The 24290-nt window shown below is 39.4% G+C and overlaps 1 protein-coding gene across 3 annotated transcripts in view; it reads right to left on the reverse strand.

The window, feature by feature from the left end:
- Positions 1 to 24290, reverse strand: part of LOC106081149 (uncharacterized) — a 76332-nt gene that overhangs the window by 26895 nt on the left and 25147 nt on the right. For all 3 annotated transcript variants that reach the window (XM_013242927.2, XM_013242926.2, XM_013242929.2), the window contains 3 exons: positions 24071 to 24242; positions 23833 to 24000; positions 23605 to 23771 (listed from right to left, as the gene is read on the reverse strand). In XM_013242927.2, the coding sequence (XP_013098381.2) occupies positions 23605 to 23771; positions 23833 to 24000; positions 24071 to 24226 (491 nt within the window). In that variant the 5' untranslated portion in view covers positions 24227 to 24242. The remainder of the gene's footprint in view (positions 1 to 23604; positions 23772 to 23832; positions 24001 to 24070; positions 24243 to 24290) is intronic.

The raw sequence follows: 24290 nt of genomic DNA on the forward strand, positions 1-24290 counted from the left end.
AAAGATATTTGGAAGTAAAGCAAGAATGTGATTTCAATATTCGGGAAAGGTGTCTATGGGGCCACACCACCCCCACAACACCAACCCAATAGGAAGTATTTGCTGACTATTGCTACATGAGGCTCAAATAAGAGGGTTTTTAAAGTGGAACACGAATCCGATACATATTTTCAAGGCCAACTCCCCCAAAACACCGTCCAAGCCAGTCATTTTTGACGACTATGGAATATGCGGCATAAATTAAAGGTATTTGGGAGTAGATCACGTATCTGATATCAACATTAGGGACCAACTGTCTAGGGGACGTCCCACCACCAACCCCTAAATGGGATGTATTTGCTCACAAAGACAATTTGGGTCTTAAAGAGAGTGGAACCAAATATTTATAGTTTTTAGGGCCAATACCCCAAACCGGACATATTTGCTGACTTTTGCAATAAGGAGTTTAAATGAGATTAGAAAACGAATTTGATATCCAATTTTGAGGCCAATGGGAATATGGGGTTCAAACAAAATTTCGCACCACCCATTTGCGAGATCTGGCGTTTCTGAAAATGAGGGTAAGGGTCCGCCCCCCTTCAGGTATCAAAAAATGTAGTACCCTATTTTCACCACGCGATCATTATGCACTATCTATGAAAATTTCAAGAAAATCGGTTCAGCCGTTTCTGAGTCAATAAGGGACAAACAAACAAACAAACACAAATTGATTTTTATATATAAGAAGAAGATTCAATTTGTGTTTTTTTTGTTTGTCGGTTTGTTTGTTTGTTCAATATAGACTCAAAAACGGCTGAACCGATTACCTTGAAATTTTCAGAGATTGTGTGGGTTGGTCTGGAAGGAAACATAGGCTATATAATATTTTGATATCGGGAAGGGGCGGACCCTCCCCCTTACGCCAAAAGTACAAAACAAAAATCAAACTGGACCGATCGGGATAATATGGGAATCAAATGAAAGGTATTCAAGAGTAGAGTGCGAATTTCATCATAAAAATTCCAAGGTCCAAGTATCTGGGGGCTGCCCCAGCCCCAAAACACTATATGTGGGACTCAAATGAAAGGTATTCGGGAGTAGATTACGAATATGGTCAAGAAGTAGGAATAGACTTTATAATTTATTGATAACGGAAGGGGACCGACCCTCCACCGTCACCCCAAAAACACCACCCAAAATCAAAAGTGGACCGATAAGGACAATATGGGTATCAAATGAAAAGTATGCGGGAGTACATACAAATTCATCGAAGTATAGGGGGTCACTCCACCCCCACAAAAAACGCCCAAAATGGGCACATTAGCCAAACACGGATATATGGGACTCGGTTTGTTTGTTCCGTATAGGCTGAATAACGGCAGAACCGATTTTCTCGAAATTTTCGCATATTGGGTAGGTTGGTCTGGAAGGAAACATAGGCTATATAATTTTTCAAAATCAAAAGTGGACCGATCGGGACAATATTGGTATCAAATAAAAGGTATTGGAGAGTAGAATACGAATATGGTATTAAAATTTGAGTCTAATTACCCATCGGCATTCGGGAGTAGATTTCGAATCTGGCATACAGAATCAGATCGAAGCATAGGGGATCACGCCATCCCTCAAAAACGCCATTAGACCCATTACGACTATATGATACTTGGCTGGAACGATTTTCTTAAAATTGCGTTCAAGTCTAGGTGGCGCTTTTCCTCCTAAAAATACGTCAAATGGGTTATTTGACCCAATATGACAATATGGGGCGTAAATGAAAGGTATTTAAGAATAGAAAACGAATTTGATATCCAATTTTGAAGCCAACTGTTTTGGGGTACGCCCTAAAGCACCCCCTAAACTGAACTTCATTTCCGTTTGGAATAAAGAACGATCTTCATATCTTATTTCAAAGCAAAGTGCCGGTGACCTCCCCAACCCCAGAAGATCCACCAAACGGTTCATATTTACCGGTCATGGCAACATGGGGCTCAAATTAAAGGGATTTGAAAGTGCAGCACGAATTTGATATCCATATTTGAGTTGAAATGTCTGAGGTGCCACTCCTCCCCTAATGAGGACATTACCCTAAGGAAGGGCATTACTGCCAAGAATCGAGAAGGGGCAAATTCTCACACATCAATGAGTGCTTTCCGATTCAAGTTTAAACTCAATGACAAGGGACCTTTTTTTATAGCCGAGTCCGAACGGCGTCCGCAGTGCGACACCTCTTTGCGTAAAGTTTTTTAAATGACCATGCATGGTCCCTCGCAAATGTCGCCATTAAGAGGGGATAAACGCCGCTTTGTTCGATGTTCTCGCCAGAATTGGAACGCGTTCAGCGTCAAAAGCTACAATGGCACGAATTCGATATCCGCATTCAGGGCGAAGTGTCCCCACCCCAAAAAGATATTAGAGAGTTAAAGAAGGTGCAGCGGAGCGGGCCGGTTCGGCTAATTTAAAATAAAATACTACAATAAAGATTCGAACTATAATAATGGAGACTAAATTTAACTTCCAAGTAGGTATTTCAATATAAAACAATTAAATTTCAACCACGGTTTGAGAACCTGCATTTACTAAAACCTCTTTGGCCACAACTTAAAAAGCAACAACCCGATCTGGCCAATTTTGACCTTCAAGAAAGCTGGCATGAAACACTTCCGCCAAAAAAAAGCAATCTTGCACTCCTGGGTTTTTTAGACATTAATTTAATACAGCTAGACTTGACCTTTAGTTCACTGTGCACTGTACTGCACAGTTGCACCGACTGAAGAACTACAAGGCCGCAGGAGCCAATGGGTTGCCGACTGAATTATGTAAGATCGGAAGCGATACGCTGAAAAGGCGTATTCATCAGCTCGTGTGCTAGAAGAACGCATACCCAATGATTTCAACCTCAGCGTACTATGTACCGTACACAAGAAAGGAGACAAGATAGAATGTGCCAACTACAGAGGAATAAGTCTCCTCTCCATGGCATACAAGATAGTCTTTAGGGTATACTGAACCTAGTGATAAGGCTAATCTACTGGTTGAAATGTTTGCAGGAAATTCTTTCTTGCCGATGCTCTTGATGTTCTGGGCATGAAGGAACAATGTGATGTACGTTAGTCAAAACACGCATTTGAAGTGTCGAAAGAAACATTCAAGTGTTTGGGCTTTCTTAAGCGGTGCAGGAAGTATTCAACCTCTTCTGATCTTCTCAATATCTATACTACCTGCATCAGGCCGAGGATGGAATATAACTCTCATGTATGAGCAGAGCTCCAAAATCGTACATACATGACTTGCCAGGAACTCACACCCGTTTGTAATTGATTGGCCAGTCGACCGAACCATGCATTACCGAGAAAATTAATTTTTCGCCCGAACCATTCGTACATGAAATCGACTTTCGCCGAATGTCATTCCCACCGACATTGACGTTCAGAAATTTAAGACGAATATCAATAAACACTACTCCCTCTTTCCCCTTAACTTTCCTAATTACCAACGCAATACACTGCATATATAGGGGACATCCCCTGCGAACACATTGTCAAATTAAAATCCTTCTCCCTAATCCTATTAACAAAGTGAGCGGTGTTACCAATATTAAGTATTATAAGGTTGTTAGTATTCAAGAATTCTGCGAGGGCTTGGCCCCGCTTATTAATGTTGGTACGAAATGTGGTGAGAGTTCGCATCGCAACCAATTAGCGCCTCATTTTCTGTCTGTGTTGCTTTCCTCACCAGCCAGTGGAGCTCCGATATGGGTGGCAGTAAAAGTAGAAGCATTGCTCAACAATTGCAAAAAAATGGGGAGCGAGTTCCAAAGACGTGATGTGTTGATAAAAATTGGGGTTCCGAAGATAGTTTTTTTAATCTTGATAGAATGAATTTTTTCCATTGCTGGATCTGGCAGACTGCAGACGGTTATAGAGATAACTGTATTAAGCATCTCATCTTTAGATAGTTGTGAAATTAAAAGTTAAAAATTTTGAAGGCGAATTCAGATATACTGTCTCTCCTTGTTTTGTTAAAGACATAGAGTGCGATATTGTTATATGCAAAGACTTTACACCCGAAAAGTTGTGTTTAGGAAAAGCACAACATGTACTTTACCGGAAGCACGATTAATGTGGTTTGTCCATTTGAACTTTGAATTGAATGCTAAGCCCAAACTACTGCCCTAAAACCCACTATGTATGTATATATCTATATATATATATTGGTGGGTTTTAGGGATGGGGCAGCCCCCCTAGGCACCCCATCCGAAATTGGGATACCAATTTAAAGTTTTAGGTTACTATAAAGGGGCGCACCAAAACTTACCATAGAGGTTAACAAAACTTTACGTTCAGGAGCGTACAGAGAAGGCTCACCGATGTTGGGCATTATGTAAATGGGCCGTAGGCTCTAAATGCTCTAAATGCTAAATGGCTCTCCCTAAAACCCACCAATATATATATATATATATATATATATATATATATATATATATATATACAGATTTCCCCATATAAGCAGATTTCCCAATTTGACTTCTTCAGCCCTTAGAAGCTTCAATTTTCATCCGATTTTGCTAAAATTTGGAACAAAGACTTGAGCTATGACTTCCAACATCCATGCCAAGTATGACCTGAATATATAAAAACAGGCATCCCATGCTTATTACTTCTTCACTAAGCAATTTATCTTGCTTAGCCGAATACCCTTTTGACAGCCTAATTTTCTGAGCTCGTATTTCTGTGTCCCGTTATGAAACCGAAAGCTATACTGACCTCCTTCTTACTTCCTTTCAGTAGTAGCCTCGTCTTCTTACGATACGGATCTTCCCATAGGATTTTCGTCGTCCTGCCGACCGTTTCGCTGTTCCACAGTGTTACATACGCGTTCGTCGCCCACTCCCTTAACCCGGACTGCGTCGACCCGAAATTCTGCAGGTTAACCAACCTTATTGAAAGCAGTCCTAGATTGCCCGCAGGCACATTTTTTGGTCAGGCAGTGGAAAACAGATCTCAGTTCCTGGGGTCTCAATGTAGACTACCAGGCTCACTCAGTCCTCTAGCTTCGATCGATTTGCATAGCATGAACTTCCAGATGACAATACCAGAGTTCCTTCTATCCAAGACTTTGCCGCTGTCAGCAGTGCCTCGCACTCGACCTCTAGTATCGTCTTAGTTATTCGATCGGAAACCTCTTCCATTTCTTCTGGGGTTCATATCAACGTCTTGATTATACCACGATGGTATAACCTGCTCCCATCACCTTAAGTCTCATAGCCGTAGTGGCTATCTCCCACTTAATCTGTATGTCAATGGGTCGGATATCTAAAATAGTCTCCAGTGACATAGTGGACGTGGTCCTCATCGATCCGCCTATGCCAAGACAACATGTTCTCTGAACCTATTGCATTATACCTACGTTGGACATTTTTTCTCCATCGCAGTCTAATCACGCTTCTGCAGAGACAGTGGACTATCCTCGTATTCAGACCCCATTTAGAGCCTACGGCCCATTTACATAATGCCCAACATCTGTGAGCCTTCTCTGTACGCTCCTGAACGTAAAGTTTTGATAACCTCTATGGTAAGTTTTGTGAATGCCGGTGAATATGTTTGGGTGTCATATTCATTTTGGTATATTTTAACTCAATCTATTTTTTAACTCAATCTATTTCTACCCTACACCACCACTGTGGTACAGGGTATTATAAACGTGTACATTTGTTGCTGTGTCCGTCTGTCTGTATGTCCATGTATTCTTGTAATCAAGGTACAAGTCGCATTTGTCGTAAAATTTTGCACAAGTCACTTTTCGCCTAGATTTAGATATAGCTCCCATATACATATATCTCTCATCTGATATGCCCTTTTATGGTTGTAGAAGTCACAGTTTTGATCCGATCTTTACAAAATTCGGCATGATATAATTATACCCTACACCACTACTATGGTACAGGGTATTATAACTTAGTGCATTTGTTTGTAACACCCAAAAGGAAGAAGGACAGACCCATTAATATATCGATCGACTCAGAATCACCGTCTGTCTGTCCGTCCGTCTGTCTGTCCTTGTTAATTTGTGTACAACAACAGGTCGCAATTTTCATCCGATCGTTTTCAAATTTGGTATGGGCATGTTTTTCGGGCCAGAGGCGAAGCCTATTGAAATTGGAAAAAATCGGTTCAGACTTGGATATAGCTTCCATATATATGTTCGTCCGATTTGCAGTAATACAACAGGAAGGATTTCCTCATGACTCTCGATATTACTGATGAATTTCATAGAAATCGGTTCAGATTTAGATAGAGCTCTCATATATATATATATATATATATATATATATATATATATATATATATATATATATATATATATATATATATATATATATATATATATATATATATATATATATATATATATATCGTCGCTACAGCCTGAGAAATCTCCCCAAAATTATGTACAACGCTTTCCTCGACGAATTTCACAATATCCATAAAGTTTGGTCGAAATCACATTTCAGATTTTGATATAGCTCACATGTATTTATTCGTCAGATTTTGGATAATTTGTTGTTATTTGTCAACCGTGTTATTACGTTTTGAACATTGTTGCTTTGCTCGAAATTTGATACAGGAATTTTAATAATCTATCTGGATACATCCGCCGAGGTCCATCAAAAATGGTTCAGAATTAGAATTAGGGCGCAATTCCTTTCCGATTTGGCCAAAGGACTTCCAACAACTATGCTAATCGGTCCATAGCCTGATATAGCGTTGCGTTGGTATGTTGTATTTGAATCGTATTTAATTGCAAAAACGCCTCAATGATACAATTACCACATTAACCACGCCTGCATGTGTTTTTGTGTAATGACAGACTTTTTTTCTGCGACAATTACGCGACTTCCGTGGTACACATGATTCTGTGCATCTGTTGGAAGTTGTATTGATGGCTTCGAACGCTAGACAACGGCAACGGCTCTCGCTGTTGCTCTGTATGCCCAGGTTCGAATCCCGGCAGGGATTTATGATGACCATCATTAAATTTTACAATTCTTGACGAGTTCAACGATCGGAGATTTTCTTTGCAAATGGAAAAGGAAAGCCAGAGTTAGCAACGTACACCAATATTCTTGTTCCTTTGATTTTTGTTATTTCATTTTCATTTACATTCATTTATATCTCAATTATCTGTTTTTAGTTAAATGTTACTTATGTTTTATTTTTTTTTATATTTATTTAAATATCTCTTAAAAATTATAAGGACAACTTTATATTTCTTTTCATGTTATATTCATTTGTATCTGTTGTGTTACAACTTGTGTTCCTCCAATTACTGTGTAAACTTAGTACAACTTATTAATTTATACTTGTTCTGATATTGGTCAATAAAACAGTAAATACTAATGTGGCCATTTATCCACATCATTTGTCTAAATTTAGCTCCTCCACACTGAGAAAAACGTGGTTCATAGAGTTAATTAAAAAACTTATTCCAATTAAGTAAGTAAATTCTTATGTAATTTAGTTAAATTTTGCATAAAACAAAAAAACGGCAAAAGTTAACTAAATTTTACACATCTTTGAACAGTTGAGTGGAGCGGACGTATTGTTATTTCGTTCCGCAAGAATTTTTTCTTGTAACTTGTAATTAATTTTGGAAGAAAAATTTAAGTCACTCAAGGAAAGCTACGATAGTGGTATCCATTAGGCGGCTGATGATCTGTGTCTGTTTGCAGTTGAGTGGCAGATCTAGGGCCCGGGTGTAGGCTTAGTGTGGACTCCAAAGACCCAACAGCTGCGGTGGTGGTATCAGACTAATTGCCTTCGAGGATCAATGCTCACTTGAAATGTATCGTTGTGCGCTAAAAAAGATTGGTGAGATCTGACCAGGTGCAGCACTAGATTTAGTCAAGTAGGAAGATATTCCTTCTCGACCAATGGCGCATGCTTAGATACCAAGGATTCCCTCAGATCCTGAATCGATACTTGGAAGACCAAGGGAGTGTAATCCCAATCTTGCAATCACCGACATTAAGATTGGTAGATTGGATGAGGCTGATGGTGACGGGAAACATGCAGCATTCGTACTAAACTCCGGCTGTCTCGCAGACCTTAACAAGTCTGAAGGGGTTGTATCCTACGGATTCAACATGTTGAAATTGAAGGTCTGTTGAAGCGGTGGGGTTGGGGAATCAGGAGACGGATCAGCAGTTGTTGCTGAACACTTGCCTGAGGAACTATCGACCACATCGCTACAGCCTGGCGGATTGCAGGAGACTGAAAATCCCCTTGCCACAATCGAGACAGGAGGAGAAGACATAGAATCGGGACCCGACAAGCCCTGTGTGGGTGGGTCAACCGGTTGGACTGGGCTCAAGGTATGCGTCAGCGGGGAAGGACGGAACTGAAAAAGTCCTTCGATAGCAGCAGTTGGTGAAGCATCTAAGGAGGAATCGTCCACACCGCACGTGTCCAGTGTCCTGAGAAAGAGTGGTTCCACTGCTTTCTCACCTGCCCCTGGATGCGTACGGAAGCTTATCATGACAAGTTCTAACGAATCTTGTGAGGATGAATTCCTGGCGAAATCAGAAGACAAGGTTAACACAACAGTGGTGGATGTTCTGAATCCTGACTATTGTCCGGTTTCTGCAGATAAATCTCCACCATTGTAAGGCCGCTTCGGCGGCACTTAAGGTCCTCCTGATGGCAGGGGGATTTGACGTGGTTCTTATCCAGGAACCATGGGTGTGTGGAGGAATGGTTCGTGGACTAAGAAATTCCGGAATTTAAACTACTCAAGGGTATGGGGAATGGGAGACACAGATCCTGTATTCCTACAAAGAGTAGACTAAATGTCTTCTTCTTCCGTCGTTCGTCCTGAAGATTTAGTAGTAGCCAGCCTTGGAATAAAGAAGTCTCATTTCTGACTGGCTTCCCTATATATGGCACAAGATTCAGAGATGACGCCTTCAAACCTTAAGTCGGTGGTTGAAGCCGCTTCTGTAGAGTAGAGAGCCTCATTGTAGGAAGTGATGCTAATGTACATCCCAGATATGGGGAAGGCAGGAGGTACTAGATATTACCTTTGTATCGGATGATATAATGGAACGAATATGCGACTGAGATGTGTTGGATGACCACAGCTTCTCTGATCATAGCTGTATTAGTTTCAGCCGAGCAGAAAATACTGCAGAAGTGGTCCCACGGCTAAACAAAGAAATGCGGATTGGGATAAATACTTCAGGAAGCTCTACGTGCAACATCAAAGTGGGCTACCGAAAATGGTCTAGGTATAAATCCGTGCAAGACAGAAGTAGTTCTCTTCAGCAGGAGATACAAGCTGCCTACAGTGGAACCTGTCTCCTTGGGAGGAGAGATTGTTCCATTTAGAACAATTTCTCAAATCCAACATTTTGGAAAGGGCAAGAAATGCAACTCTTGCCATTGGCAAAAGTTGGGGGGTTTAGACCGCGTGTAATGCATTGGGATATACTGCAGTTGTCAGACCTATTATTCTATATGGTGTAGTGGTCTGGTGCAGGCGCTTCAAAAGTCCACCTACTGTTCAATACTTCAACGGATCCAAAGTAAGGCTTGTTTGTGCATCACAGCCGCACTGGTGTAATACACACTGCCTGTGCACTCCAGGCAGTGTGGATTGATAAAAAGAACTGCACCACTATTCCTGACAGAACCGATTAGAACTACGATATCCCTGGTAATAGAAGTTACATAGACTTCTATACGGATGGTTCCAAACTAAACGACCAGGTGGGCTTTGGGGTATACTCTAAAGATCTAGAACTGTTCATATCAAGCGGAGATCCTTTGCAATTAAGGAAGTGGTGGAATGGCTAAGATATAATGTCATTACGACGATTGACACAAATATCCTCTCAGACAGCCAGGCAGCCATTAAATCCCTGGAGAACGTATTTCTGAACACAAAAACCGCCCACGACTGTCACAGATCTTTCAACGAGAAGGCTGAACAGTTCAAATTTCAACAGAGATATCCTAGGGAATTGTAAAGCGGACGAGTTTGCGAGACTAGGAAGTACCCTACACATTCCAGAGATACTGGAATCTGTGGGTATGCCTCTAGTGATATGTAAGCTAAGTTTTCTGGACCAGGTCCGAAGGACAACGAATGATAGATGGTCACAAAGAAGGGGCTGTGAGCATTCCAAAACTATGTGGCCTAATCTAGACATTAGGAGGTCTACCGCTTTTCTGTCATTGGCTAGAACAGGCGTCTCAGCCATTGTGTCCGTCATGACAGGTTACTGCCTAATTGAAAAACATGCTGACAGGCTGAAGGTTGTCAGCAACGACTTTTGCAGAAGCTGTGAGGACATCGAAGAATAAGAGATTGTAAAACACCTTCTGCGTGTGTGTCCCGCAATACCAGTCAGCAGGAGTTCCACTTTACGTTCTCATTTCTTTGAGAACCTGACGCCTTCTTGTAGGCGGCACATGCGCATGATGCTTAACTGCACAGCCCAGCTAAATGAAAAGGAAAACGAAAAAGGCAGATTTTCCTTTGAAGGTTTCAAAAGCAAAGTTTTATGTTAAAACATGTAATTGAATTAAATTTATTGAATTATACTAAAATTTCAGAAATTCGCAAACTATTTTGAAAGTATATTTATTCAAGTTGAAGAATATAGGTTTATAGGAAGCGTAGAACTCAAATTAACAACATGTTTATATTGGGTAAATAAAAACATTGTTTGCTATAGGATTGCTTATCTTGTTGAAAAGAAACTTGGTTAAGTAAAATGACGTCCCAAACCCAAGTTAATGAAATATTTGCCACTAATTACAGATGAGTAAAACGTACTAAAAATTTGCATATTTTCCTTGTTTTAATCAAAATTTAACCAAATTGGATTGATATTTGGTTACTTATTGGGAATAAGTATTTTACTTTATTTCATGCGCACCATTTTTCTGAGAGTAGATGGAAATTTGTAGAGATGAAATAGAGATCAGTCTATGAGAAATTTCTTGCTACAAGCAAGGAATCTTAATTATCCTTAAAACTTTGTGTTCATTTTAAGACATTTTAGAAAATAATCGACATAATTAATGTTTGGCAGCAACTCATTTGGTCAGACCAAGTTTTCTACAGACGATTTTTTGTATACTTACGATAGGTAAGGTTGAAAAGAGGGTGTGGATATTAATCCGCCCCATGCCACTAAGGACATACACCTAAGCCAGTAATAATAGGTACATAAATAAATAAATAATAATAAATAAATAGATAAAAACACAAATAAATAAAAAAGTAAACAAATAAATAATTAATTAATTAATTAAATAAAAAAAAAATAATATATGAACAAATAATAAATAAATACCTAAATAAAAAAATAAATAAAAAATAAATAAATAGATAACAAAATATTGTAAATACATAAATAAATAGTGACAAAACTAAATAATCAAAAAATAAATAAATAGATAAATAGATATATAAATACATACATTAGGTTTGGCTGAAAAAAGGGTGCGGATATCCGCCCCATGCCACAATGGACATACACCTAAGCTTGCAATCAGCTTGTTGTGCGCTCTAAATACTAAAAAACTTACCTTAATAAAAAACTAACCTTAAAAAAGAAATCCAGGTTAGGAATTCTGTGCATCTTACACAATCCTTAATTGCCACCATGCCACCCCCCTAAATTGTCTGGTAACGTGTCCCTGCCTACTTACCGGTGTCTTTCAGACGAGAAAGCCGGGCAATGACATAGGAAATGCCCCGACATGCAATACGAGCTAATCTTCCCCGCATGCACTACACTTGCTATCACTTGCCGCACGGATTTTACATAAGTGAGCTCATAGTCCTATGCGCACCGTCATGCTACCGAGAGCTATACTGACCTCCTTCTTAATTTATTTCAGCGGTAGCCTCGTCTTCTCCCGATCTGGATCTTCCCAAGAGATTTTCGCCGTCCTACCTACCGTCTTGCTGTTTCACAGGGTGGCATGCGCATTTGTCGCCCACGCCCTTAACTCGGACCGCGTCGACCCAAAAAGCTTCGGGTTAACCAAGTTTATTGACGGCAGCTCTCTGGCCTTCCCTGCCAAATCGTCTGCTTTCTCATTCCCAGTTACTCCGCTATGGCCCGGCACTCAAACGATGAGCATCGTGCCATCCTCAGAGAAGGCGTTAATCTCCTTCCAACATTCCAACACTGTTCGTGGTAGTTATTGCCCTTATGGCCTGTTTACTGTCCGTAAAGATGTTTACACTTGACATCAGCGCGTTAACACCACAGCGTGATCGCCCGGATCTCCGCCTAACATGATCTTCCAGATGACAATATTAGGGTTCCGTCAATCCAAGACTGTGCCGCTGGCAGCTGAACCTCGCACTCGACCTCAAGTGTCGTCCCAGGTATCTGATCCGAAACCTCTTGCCTTCCTTCCAGGATTCCTATAGTCCCCTCGATTATACCGCGATAGTATGAGCTGCTCCCATCGATTTAAGTCTCACACACACACACACATTTAATCTGTATGTCAATGGGTCGGATATCTACAATAGTCTCCAGTATCCTAGTGGGCGTGGTCCTCATCGCTGCGCCTATGCCAAGACAACATGTTCTCTGAACTTGTTATATGGTCCTTATGTTGAACTTTTTCTTCATAGCAGTCCACCAAACTGCGTAAGTAAGTATTGGTCTAATCACGCTCCTGTAGAGCCAGTGGACTATCCTCGGATTCATGCCCCATTTCGAGCCTACTGCCCGTTTACATAGTGCCCACCATCTATGAGCCTTTTCAGAACGCCCCTGAATGTGACACTTCCAATTAAGTTTCCTGTCGAAGATCACACCTAAGTATTTGACCTTGTCAGATATCGAAAAGGTCTTATTGAGGAAACGTGGTGTGTCTAATTGGCCCTCCTTCGTCTTCCTCGTGAACAGGCATGTTTCAGTCTTCTCTGCGTTAACATTGAGAACTCTGGGTCTAGCCCAGTTATATGCCATATTGCAAATTGCAAATTTTGCCCATGAACATTCCACTAAGGAACAGGGGCAAACTTCTCACATATCAATGAGTGCAGTCCGATTTAAGTTTTAAGCTCAATAATAAGGAGCCTCCTTTTTATAGCCGAGTCCGAACGGCCTTATGCAAGGCCTTTTCGGCCCTTCTGCATAGCTGAATCCTTAGCTCCATAACATCGTATGCATAGCAGACTAGTTCAAATCCCTCCTCGGTCAGCATTCGTAATTTGTCCTTTATTGTGTTCAGCCATAGGAGTGCCTTATTCCACTTTCCCCCTTACATTTAAGCCATGCCATGACAAACTATTTATCCACTTGGTCCTTAACCTATAGTTAATCCACTCACAAAGGACCTGGTCCATCTGGTACCGGTCTAAGGATTGGAACAGTGTGTCGGTCGGCACATTGTTAAAAGCCCCCTCGATATCAATGCATACCGCCAGTGTGTACGTTTTGGCATTAAAGAATTCTTCTTCAACCTCCACCGACCTTTCCTTGACATAGGCATGATGTTTGCATTTGAGCAGTTCGCTGGATGTCCTACTCTTTATCATGGTGCTCACAATACGTTTCATGATTTTGAGTAGCAAGGAAGGCTTATATGTCTGTAAGACTTTAGTGTCTTCGTGCTTTCGGAGCATATGCAAGTCCCAGGCACGCTGTGAAAATATTGATCTGGGGCGCCATATAGTCGGCCCCCTTCTGTAGTAACGCCGGAAATATTCCTTCAGTTCTGGGTGACTTAAATTGTTTGAAGCTCCTCAAGGATTCCTTCACCATATATTCTGTAATGGTGAATAGCCTTCGATCACAATCATTATTCCAAGATTCGGATGTCTCCGTGAGTCCCGTCGTATCCTGTCGAAAATGGGGTTTAATCAAAAGCCTCAACATGTCCTCCGTTGTCTCTGCTCTCTCTCCCAGAAAAATAGTATCAATATTGAACAGAGACATTTAGTTCCGGCAACAAAAATTCATGTTATGACCTTCCTTACACGGGGAAAATATTGACGTAAATTTGACCAATGAAATATGGTATCGATTTTTAAAAAAGTTTTTAACAATTGCTTCAATTGCTTTGCTAATTGTTGACCATAAAATTACATTTACCATTGAATCATGGCATGTGATTGGTTGAAAGTCTAATGTTTAACAAATTATTGATTGCACTTATTAAAATTGTTATTTAGTAACATAAGCGGTATGTATCTGTTTTACAAAAAGTCAGATAGTATTGTGTACTCATTCACACTCAGGTAATGCGAATAGAAGTACGAATGGGCGAAATATATATACTCTTGCTTCTCTCCCACGCAATCATATTTTAATTTTGTGCATTCCTGATGTAATTCAAGAGTAGACAACTATTAGCGTGGTAAGACGAACATAAGTTTGGCCAAAAGTTAATTAGAAAGTGAAAAATACTTTTTACCGCTTCATAAAACTCAATTACAAAACAGAAAAATCTAAAATGCTAGTATTTAAATGGACGAATTATACAAGTGAAACGCGCCTGAAAATGGAGAACGTGGTAGAAATAAAACATGTAAAAGTGTGGTAAGTTCGGCCTGGCCGAATCTTATATACCCTCCACTATGGATCCCATTTGTCGAGCTCTTTTCCCGGTATCTCTTTTTAGGCCAACAATGGATTAAAGTAAATAATTGCTATGCAAATCGTAACAAAACACCTCTTGCAAAATTTTAACCAAATCGAATAAGAATTGCGGCCTATAGTGGTTCAAGAAGTCAAAATTCAAGATCGGTTTATATGGCAGCTATATCAAAATGTCGGCCGATATAGCCTTTTTACAATCACAACCAACCTACATTAATAAGAAGTATTTGTGCAAAACTTCAAGCGGCTAGCTTTACTCCTTCGAAAGTTAGCGTGCTTTCGATAGACAGACGGGCGGGCATGGCTAGATCGACTTAAAATATCATCACAATCAAAAATATATATACTTTATAGGGTCTTAGACGAATATTTCGAGGAGCTACAAATAGAATGACGAAATTAGTATACCCCCATCCTATGGGGTATGTATTTACATCAATGTTGTCCTATTGTTTTGAAATAAAGCCGATCTTCTCTATAACGAACTTCCCGAATTGTTCTCTTTAACGAATAAAGATTGAAAACGCAACTCTTTTTCACCTATTTTAACTTCTTTTTAACGATTTTTTTAGCAAATTTTTATATTGAAGTTCACACAAAAAAAAAGGTGGAACATCATTCAATGTTAATCGATAAAGCTCTTGTAGACAGCCACAAAGTCAAAATTGGTGCAAAATACGGCACATTTGCATGTACTACTATCCTTAGCTTCTCGTAGACACCCAGTAAGGCTTTGTTTTTCCTTTACGTGTTCAAAAGCAAACAGTGGTGTGTAAAATAGAATAAGTATAAAATATTTTTTGTAGTGGCCTGACGACTGAGTTACTTTCCAACTCTTTCCAACTGTATAATACCCAACACCTAGCCTATAATTACAATGTGGGACCTATATCCAATTCTGAACCAATTTTGATGGACCTCGGCAAGCAAATATGTTCAAACTGTAAAAACTACGGTTGATAAATGACAACATTATGGCAAATTACCCAAAATCTGACGAACGTATATATGGAAGCCATATCTTATTATGAACCGATTCCGAGCAAACTTCTCAGATAATGTGGTAGTCGTCGAGGAAAGCGTTGTGCAAAATTTGGCAAGATTGGTCAATAAATGCGCTTGCCGTGTCTCTGAAAGTGAAAATCGGGCGATATACATGTATGACAGCTATATCTGAATCTTGTCCGATTTCCATGAAATCCAGTCATAAGAAAATCCTTCCTCCAAAATTTCGACAGAATCGTATAACAAATGATCACTTTTTTGCCATATTTCTCAAAATCAGACGAACATGTATATGAAAGCTATACCAAAATCTGAACTGATTTCGAGCAAACTCCTCGGATACTGTGGCAACCGTCGAGGAAAGCTAATCGGCCGATATATGTATATATATATATATATATATATATATATATATATATATATATATATATATATATATATATATATATATATATATATATATATATATATATATATATATATATATATATATATATATATATATATATATATATATATATATATATATATATATATATATATATATATATATATAAAAATATATATATATATATATATATATATATATATATATATATATATATATATATATATACATATATCGGCCGATTAGCTTTCCTCGACGGTTGCCACAGTATCCGAGGAGTTTGCTCGAAATCAGTTCAGATTTTGGTATAGCTTTCATATACATGTTCGTCTGATTTTGAGAAATATGGCAAAAAAGTGATCATTTGTTATACGATTCTGTCGAAATTTTGGAGGAAGGATTTTCTTATGACTGGATTTCATGGAAATCGGACAAGATTCAGATATAGATATATATATATATATATATATATATACATATATATATATATGTATATATATATATATACATATATATATATATATATATATATATATATATATATATATATATATATATATATATATATATATATATATATATATATATATATATATATATACATATATATATATATATATATATATATATATATATATATATATATATATATATATATATATATATATATATATATATATATATATATATATATATATATATATATATATATATATATATATATATATATATATATATATATATATATATATATACATATATATATATATACATATATATATATATATATATATATATAATGGTGGATTTCATGGAAATCGGTTCAGATTTAGATATAGCTCTCATATGTATATATACATATATATATATATATATATATACATATATATATATATATATATATATATATATATACATATATATATATATATATATATATATATATATGTATATATACATATGAGAGCTATATCTAAATCTGAACCGATTTCCATGAAATCCACCATTAATATTGAGAGTTAAGAGGATATCCCTCCTGCCGATTTTCGAGAAAATCGGTTAACGAAAGACCATTTCATTGCAATATTACTTGAAATCGGACGAACATATGTATGGGAGGTATATCTAAATCCGAACCGATTTTCACCAAACTCTATGTATATTGTGGTAGTCATCGAGGAAAGCGTTGTGCAATATTTTGGCAAGATTGGTCAATAAATGTGCTTGCAGTGGAGTTTGGAGTGCAAATCGGGCAATATTTACATATAAGAGCTATATCTAAATCTGAACCGATATCTATGAAATTCACCAGTAATGTCGACAGTCGTAAAAAAATCCTTCCTGCAAATGCAAATGAACATTTTATTGCATTATTACTGAAAATCGTATGAACATATATATGGGAGCTATATCCACATCTGAACCGATTTTTTCTAATTTCAATAGGCTTCGTCTCTAGTCCGAAAAACATGCCTGTACCAAATTTGAAGACGATCGGATGAAAACTGCGACCTATACTTTGTACAAAAATTAACATGGACAGACGGGACAGACAGACGGACGGACTGACAGCCAGACGAACATAGCGAAATTGAATCAGAAAGTGATTCTGAGTCGATCGCTTTACTTATCAATGGGTCTATCTCTCTTCCTTTTGGGTGTTACAAACTAATTCACTAAATTATAATACCCTGTACCACAGTAGTGGTGTAGGGTATAAAAATCTGCCATTTCAGAAAGGCTAAAAGTTAACGGGATTATGTGCAGAGTTTCAAGGCCATAACTTGTCCGGGCGCCTCTTAGCAGCCCACTAAAATTGGTCACCTCGACATTTCGAAAATGTTTTCGGGCTACCAAATCTTAATTTGTGGTCCAATTTTCAAAATTTTTGCTGAAAAGTGCTCAAATATCAATACAAAGAAGTCCGCTTGAGGGCTACTATATCTCTTCTGCTCTCTGAGGGGGTTCTTGACTTTTAATTTTTTGAATTTTTACCGAGACAGGCTTCCTAAAAAGTTTTCTGCTTCAATCAATATTTGTAGCCTCCTCTACAGCCAATTTACTAAACAATGACGATTTTGCAACCGTCTTTGTCCGAAATGGTTATTTGGGTATTTAGTGGAAAAATTTAAGTAGGTTTTATTTTTTGTTTTAAGGACAGTTTTACCTGCAAAATCCAAAATTGTCGTTTTCAGAAATTTGAAAATTTGATAAAAAATGAAAAATTGCCTTAGAAGCTTGCCAAGAGGTGCGCATAGTTACACTCGTTAACACCGGGATTCTTGTTTCAACCGTTGAGTGGAGCGGACGCATTCTTATTTCACTCCTCAAGCATTTTCCTGTAACTCGTAATAGGTCATTATTTTGAAAGAAAAATTTAAGTCACTCAAGGATAATTGCGATAGAGGTATCCATTAGGCGGTATACGATCTGTGTCTGTTTCCAGTGGAGCGCCAGATCTAGAGCCCGGGAGTAGGCTTAGAATGGACTCCAAAGACCCAACAACTATGGTGGTGGTATCAGGCCATAGCATGTTGTCTGCTACTGAAACCTCGACTGGTGGAGCGGCTGCTCCAGGCTCCACTAGCCGACAGACGGCTGATCTGCAGTGGTTTTTGACGAAGACACCTGGTTCGTGTCTAAAGGACAAGGCCGAACCTATTCCTTCTTCGCATGCCTATAATTTGCCTAGGCCATCGGCCTTCCCCGGCCAAACAAAACGCTCTTTAAGAGGTTGAAATAATAGAATACGCATCGCTCTCAGGTTTATTGAGAGGCTTGGTGCGAATGATGCTAAGACTCTCACTGATAGGGAGAGGGATTCCCTAAATTGGGCTCGGGAATTCGCTGCACAGGTTACCCCAAAGTCTACACGTTTAGATTCGGAAACTGCACCGCAGTCAACCAAAAGGCTACGGTCACTAGGGCAAACAACAGTAAGATGGGTCCAAGAATCTTTGCTAATGTCGCTGGGGAAAGTTTGGTGATGGCAGTTGTCGACAAGGGAGAAGAACAGGGCTGCAAACCTAGGAATAATTGGAGTGGGAGTCAAAGGACTGTAATAAGTATACTCTGATGTCCTAGCGGAATTTCCTCCTCCAGTTTGTAACGATGCAGGCTGGTATCGAGGCCGATACAGACCAATTGCCTTAGGCAATCAACGCTCAATTGAAATGTATCGTTGTACGCTAAAAAAGATTGGTAAGATCTGGCCAGGTGTAGCACTAGATTTAGTCAAGTAGGAAGATATTACTTCTCATCGAAAGTGCGCATGCTTGAATACTAAGGATTCCCTCAGATCCTGAAGCGATACTTGGTAGACTAAGGAAATGTAATCCCAATCTTTCAACCACCGACGGGAAGATTGGGATTGGATGAGGCTGATGGTGACCGAAGACATGCAGTATTCGGACTAAACTCCGGCTGTCTCGCAGACCTCAACAAGTCTGAAGGGGGTTGTATCCTACGGATCCAACAAATTAAAACTGAAGGTCTATTGAAGCGGTGGGATTGGGGAATCAGGGGACGCCTCAGCAGTTGTTGCTGAACACTTTCCTGAGGAACTATCGACCACATCGCTAAAGTCTGGGGGATTGCAGGAGACTAAAAGTCCCCTTGCTACACTCGAGACAGGAGGATATGACATAGAAATGGGACCCGACAAGACCTGTGTGAGTGGGCCACAAAGTTGGACTGGGCTCAAAGTGCGCGTCAGCGGGGAAGGACGTAACTGAAGTACTTCGACAGCAGCTCCTAGTGAAGCATCCAAGGAGAAATCGTCCACAACGCAAGTGCCCAGTGTCCTGAGGAAGAATGGTTCCACAGCTTTCTCACCTGGCCCTGGATGCGTACGGAAGCTCATCATGAAAAGTTCTAACGAATCTTGTGAGGATGAACTCCTGGTGGAGTCAGAAGACAAGGCTAACACAACAGTGGTGGAAGTTCTGAATCCTGACTATGGTCCTGCCTCCTGATGGCAGGCGGATTTGACGCTGTTCATATCCAGGAACCATGGGTGTGTGGAGGAATGGTTCGTGGACTAAGAATTCTGGGATTTAAACTTATCAATGGTACGGGGAATGGGAGACACAAAGCCTGTATTCTTGCAAGGGTAGTCTAAATGTTTGTCCTCTTCCGTCGCTAAGCACTGAAGACTTAGTAGTAGCCAGCCTTGAAATAAACAAGTCTCATTACTAGCTGGCTTCCCTATATATGGCACACGATTCAGAAATGCCGCCTTCAAACCTTAAGTCGCTAGTTGAAGCTGCTTCTGTAGGGAAGAAAAGCCTCATTGTACAATAGATATTATCTTTGTATCGGAAGATATAAGTGGAAGAATATGCGACTGGGAAGTGTTGGATGACCACAGCTTCTCTGATCATCGTTATATTAGTTGTAGCCTTGGAGAAAATACTGGTCCCTCGGCTAAACAGAAGAATGGCGGATCGGGATAAATTTCGGCACAAATTTTGCACCACTATCCCTTCTAGACTAGAAAAGGAAGTGGAAACTACGGAGGATATAGACATAGTGGTCAAGCGGTTCGAAAAGGCCCTGAATGACTCGCTTGTGCCAGCATGTCCTAGCGCCAAGCCAAGGGCAAACAGCGACCTCCATGGTGGACCCCAGAGCTGGTTGGTCTAAGGAAGGACTGCATAAAACTCTTCAACAGAACAAAAGCCACAAGAGCACCACACGATTGGGACATCTATAAAGCTGAGCTAAGAAAATATAAGTGCGACCTTAGAAAGGCTCAGAACAAATCTTTGGTAGGGAAATTGTGTCTGAGCCGAAAATCCTTTGAGCGATAAGAAGTTTCGACTGCTTCAAGTCGCCAGGCCCTGATGATGTATCACCGGTTGAATTAAAAGCTGTACCTGATAGACTGGTTCCCTGGCTTAGGGATATATACTCTGCTTGTGTCAGAATGTCATATATACCTGTGGGATGGAGGGACACGAAGGTCATTTTCATTTCGAAAGCAGGAAAACCCTACCACACGAAGGCGAAAGATATTCTTCCTATAAGTGTGTCATCCTACATGCTGAAGACTCTTGAGAGGTTGATAGAAACATATCTTAGGGCAAAGATCCCTGGAGATTGCCTATCACGGCAGCAGCATGTATATAGTAAAGGCAAATCCACTGATACAGCCCTTCACGAACTAGTCGGCTACATAGAGGGTTCTCTCGCTGCCAAGGAATATTCAATGGTAGAATTTTTTGACATTTAAGGTGCTTTCAATAATGTAATCATGAAGGAGTTGGAGTTTCTAGGCATCAACTCTACCATAAGAAAGTTTATTAATAACTTAGAAAGATGCGTTACGGCAGGCTTGGGATCTGTGGATCTAAAAAGATGGGTCAGCATAGGAACTCCTCAAAGGGGTGTACTGTCTCCTCTACTTTGGAATATAGCCATTAACAATATATTATTGTCTTTGGAAGAAGAAGGCGTGAAAGTGGTCGCGTATGCTGATGACATGGCAATTGCGGTTAGGAGAAGTTTCCCAGCACTCTAAGAGATATTCAAAGTGGGCTACAGAAAGTGGTCTGGGTATAAATCCATGCAAGATAGAAGTAGTTCTTTTCATCAAGTTGCCTACGGTGGAACCTGTCTCCTTGGGCGGAGAGAATGTTCCATTTACAGAAAGCACCACTCTTGCTCTATACACCTGCAAGAGAACCATTGGCAAAAGTTGGGGATTTAGACCGCGTATCATGAATTGGGTATATACTGCAGTTGTCACACCTATTATGCTATATGGTGTAGTGGTCTGATGGACGGCGCTTCAAAACTCTACCTACTGCTCAATACTTAACCGGATCCAAAGTATGGCTTGTTTGTGCATCACACAGCACTGAGGACGACACCATCTGATGCACTGAATTAAATGCTACATCTTATGCCTCTGGACATTGTGGCTACCCAAATTGCAGCGACCACTGCCGTGAGGTTAAGGGAGCTTTCTCATTGGCCATGTGGCGGCTACGGACACTGTATTATCCTTGATACTGTTCCAGGCAGTGTGGATTACACCCTAACTGAGCCGCTTTTTGATAAAAATTACTGTACCACTATTCCTGATAGAACCCATTAGAACTACGATATCCCTGGTAATAGAAGTTACATAGACTTCTATACGAATGGTTCCAAACTAAACGACCAATTGGGCTTTGGGGTGTGCTCTAAAGATCTAGAACTGGTCATAACGAAAAGGTTACCCTATCACTGCAATGTGAATCAATCGGAGATCCTTGCAATTAAGGAAGTGGTGGAATGGCTAAGATATAAAGTCAGTACGACGATTGGCATAAATACCTTCTCAGACAGCCAGGCAGCCATTAAATCCCTGGAGAACGTATTTCTGAACACAAAAAACGCCCTCAACTGTCACAGATCTCTCAACGAGATGGCTGAACAGTTCAAAATTCATCTGTTTTGGGTGTCGGACCACAGAGATATCCCAGGGAATTCTAAAGCAGACGAGCTTGCGAGACTAGGAACTACCTTACACATTCCAGGGACACTGGAATCTATGGGTATGCCTCTAGCAACATGTAAGCTAAGCTGACAGACTGAAGGTTGCCAGTAACGACTTTTGCAGAAGCTGTAGAGACATCGAGGAAGAAGAGAGTATAGAACATCTTCTGTGAGTGTATGTGTGTCCCGCCTAGCAGTTAGAAGGAGTTCCACTTTAAGTTTTCATTTCTTTGAGAGCCTGTCTGATTTAGCGGATGTGAACATTCGCAGGTTATTGGGATTTTTAAAGCGATCTGGATGGTTAAATGGTAGGAACTAGAAGGCATCTTCCTTCTTCTGTTCCTGTGGTATCATAATGGACGAAAACGTCTAAGTGAGTCTAATGGCAGACTGCCACTTTAACCTAACCTAACCCTAACCTCGTTAACACCACAGCTATTACTATTCCAAATTTCAAGGGGTTGTCTCTACCCATTCTCAAACGGCAGATTTTTTACTATTTTTTCGATGCCTACAGTGTGTTTGTTTATTTTTTCACTGCGGTCAAATTAAACCAAATTTTGGCCAGTTTCTATATATAAGGAAGTTTCTCTATAACGTAGTATTTCGTCGGTCCCCAACTGCTACGTTATTTGGAAGTTCGACTGTATTTAATAGTTCATTTATAATTAGGCATCCCTTCATGTGGATCGTACTTCGAGATTTTATATACGAAATGCTAATGTTGGCATTCATTACTAATTTATTTAATTTATTTTATTCTCTATGAGACGTAAAGTTATTACCCAAATGAGCAAAGTACATACCAATCCCTTTGGTAATATTCCAACTACCTACGTATATTGCTATTTTAATGACTTAGGTAAAATCACGGTTGAAAAAGTTTAATTGGATTCTTTCGTCATCTACATAATGCCCACGGAACACTTGTAATACTAATTAGTTTTTTTTTTGTTTTTAAAAAAGGTCAAAATATTTTAACACAATTGTTAGTTAGTTTTGTTTCCGCAATTACTCGACTGAAGTAACAAATAATTTCTTTAGGAAAAAATACCAACTACTTATTTTAAATAGGTCAGTTGAACCTGTTTCGTTTAAGTTATGATCTACTCACCATCTTGTTGACACATAATCAGTAAAGGGCGGTCTCGACCGAATCTCTCTCGCAAGTCCGAAATCAGCAATTTTTATTAATTCTGGGCCGGAACACAATAAATTTTCTGGCTTAAGATCACGGTGGAAAAAACCATGTCGGTGCATAAAGGCCAGTCCAGTTAAGACCTACAAAAATGGTATGTGATTCGATTGGCAAACTTTATCACTAAATTCATATTTATGATACCTGAAATAAAATACTTTTAAGCGTCGGTTCAGGCAAGTGCGTCTCGCGATCCTTTATCATTTGGTATAGGTTTTCTTTCATATACTCAAAAACGAAGTACAAAGTGTCGTTTTCTCGGATGACTTCTTTTAGTTTGACTATATTCGGATGTGACAACTTTTTCAATGACTACAATTTGAGATGGATTAATGTTCAGAAGCTGTAATTAAAAAAGAATTCAGTTGCGACTGTTACTCACCTTAACCTCTCTTAAATTCATAGCCTCCTCCCAAGAATAGTACTTCCGTTTCATTCGTTTGATGGCTACTTTTTCACCGGTGTCCTTCCTTTGACCCAATACAACTGTGCCGTAAGTGCCATCTCCCAGTTGTGTCAATGTTATATACCGGTTCATAGTGCATTTATCATTTCTGAAAAGATAAACAAATTTTTGATACAATAACTGTACTAAATATGCT

This window comes from Stomoxys calcitrans, chromosome 3 (genome assembly GCF_963082655.1).
Source record: "Stomoxys calcitrans chromosome 3, idStoCalc2.1, whole genome shotgun sequence".
NCBI lineage: Eukaryota > Metazoa > Arthropoda > Insecta > Diptera > Muscidae > Stomoxys > Stomoxys calcitrans.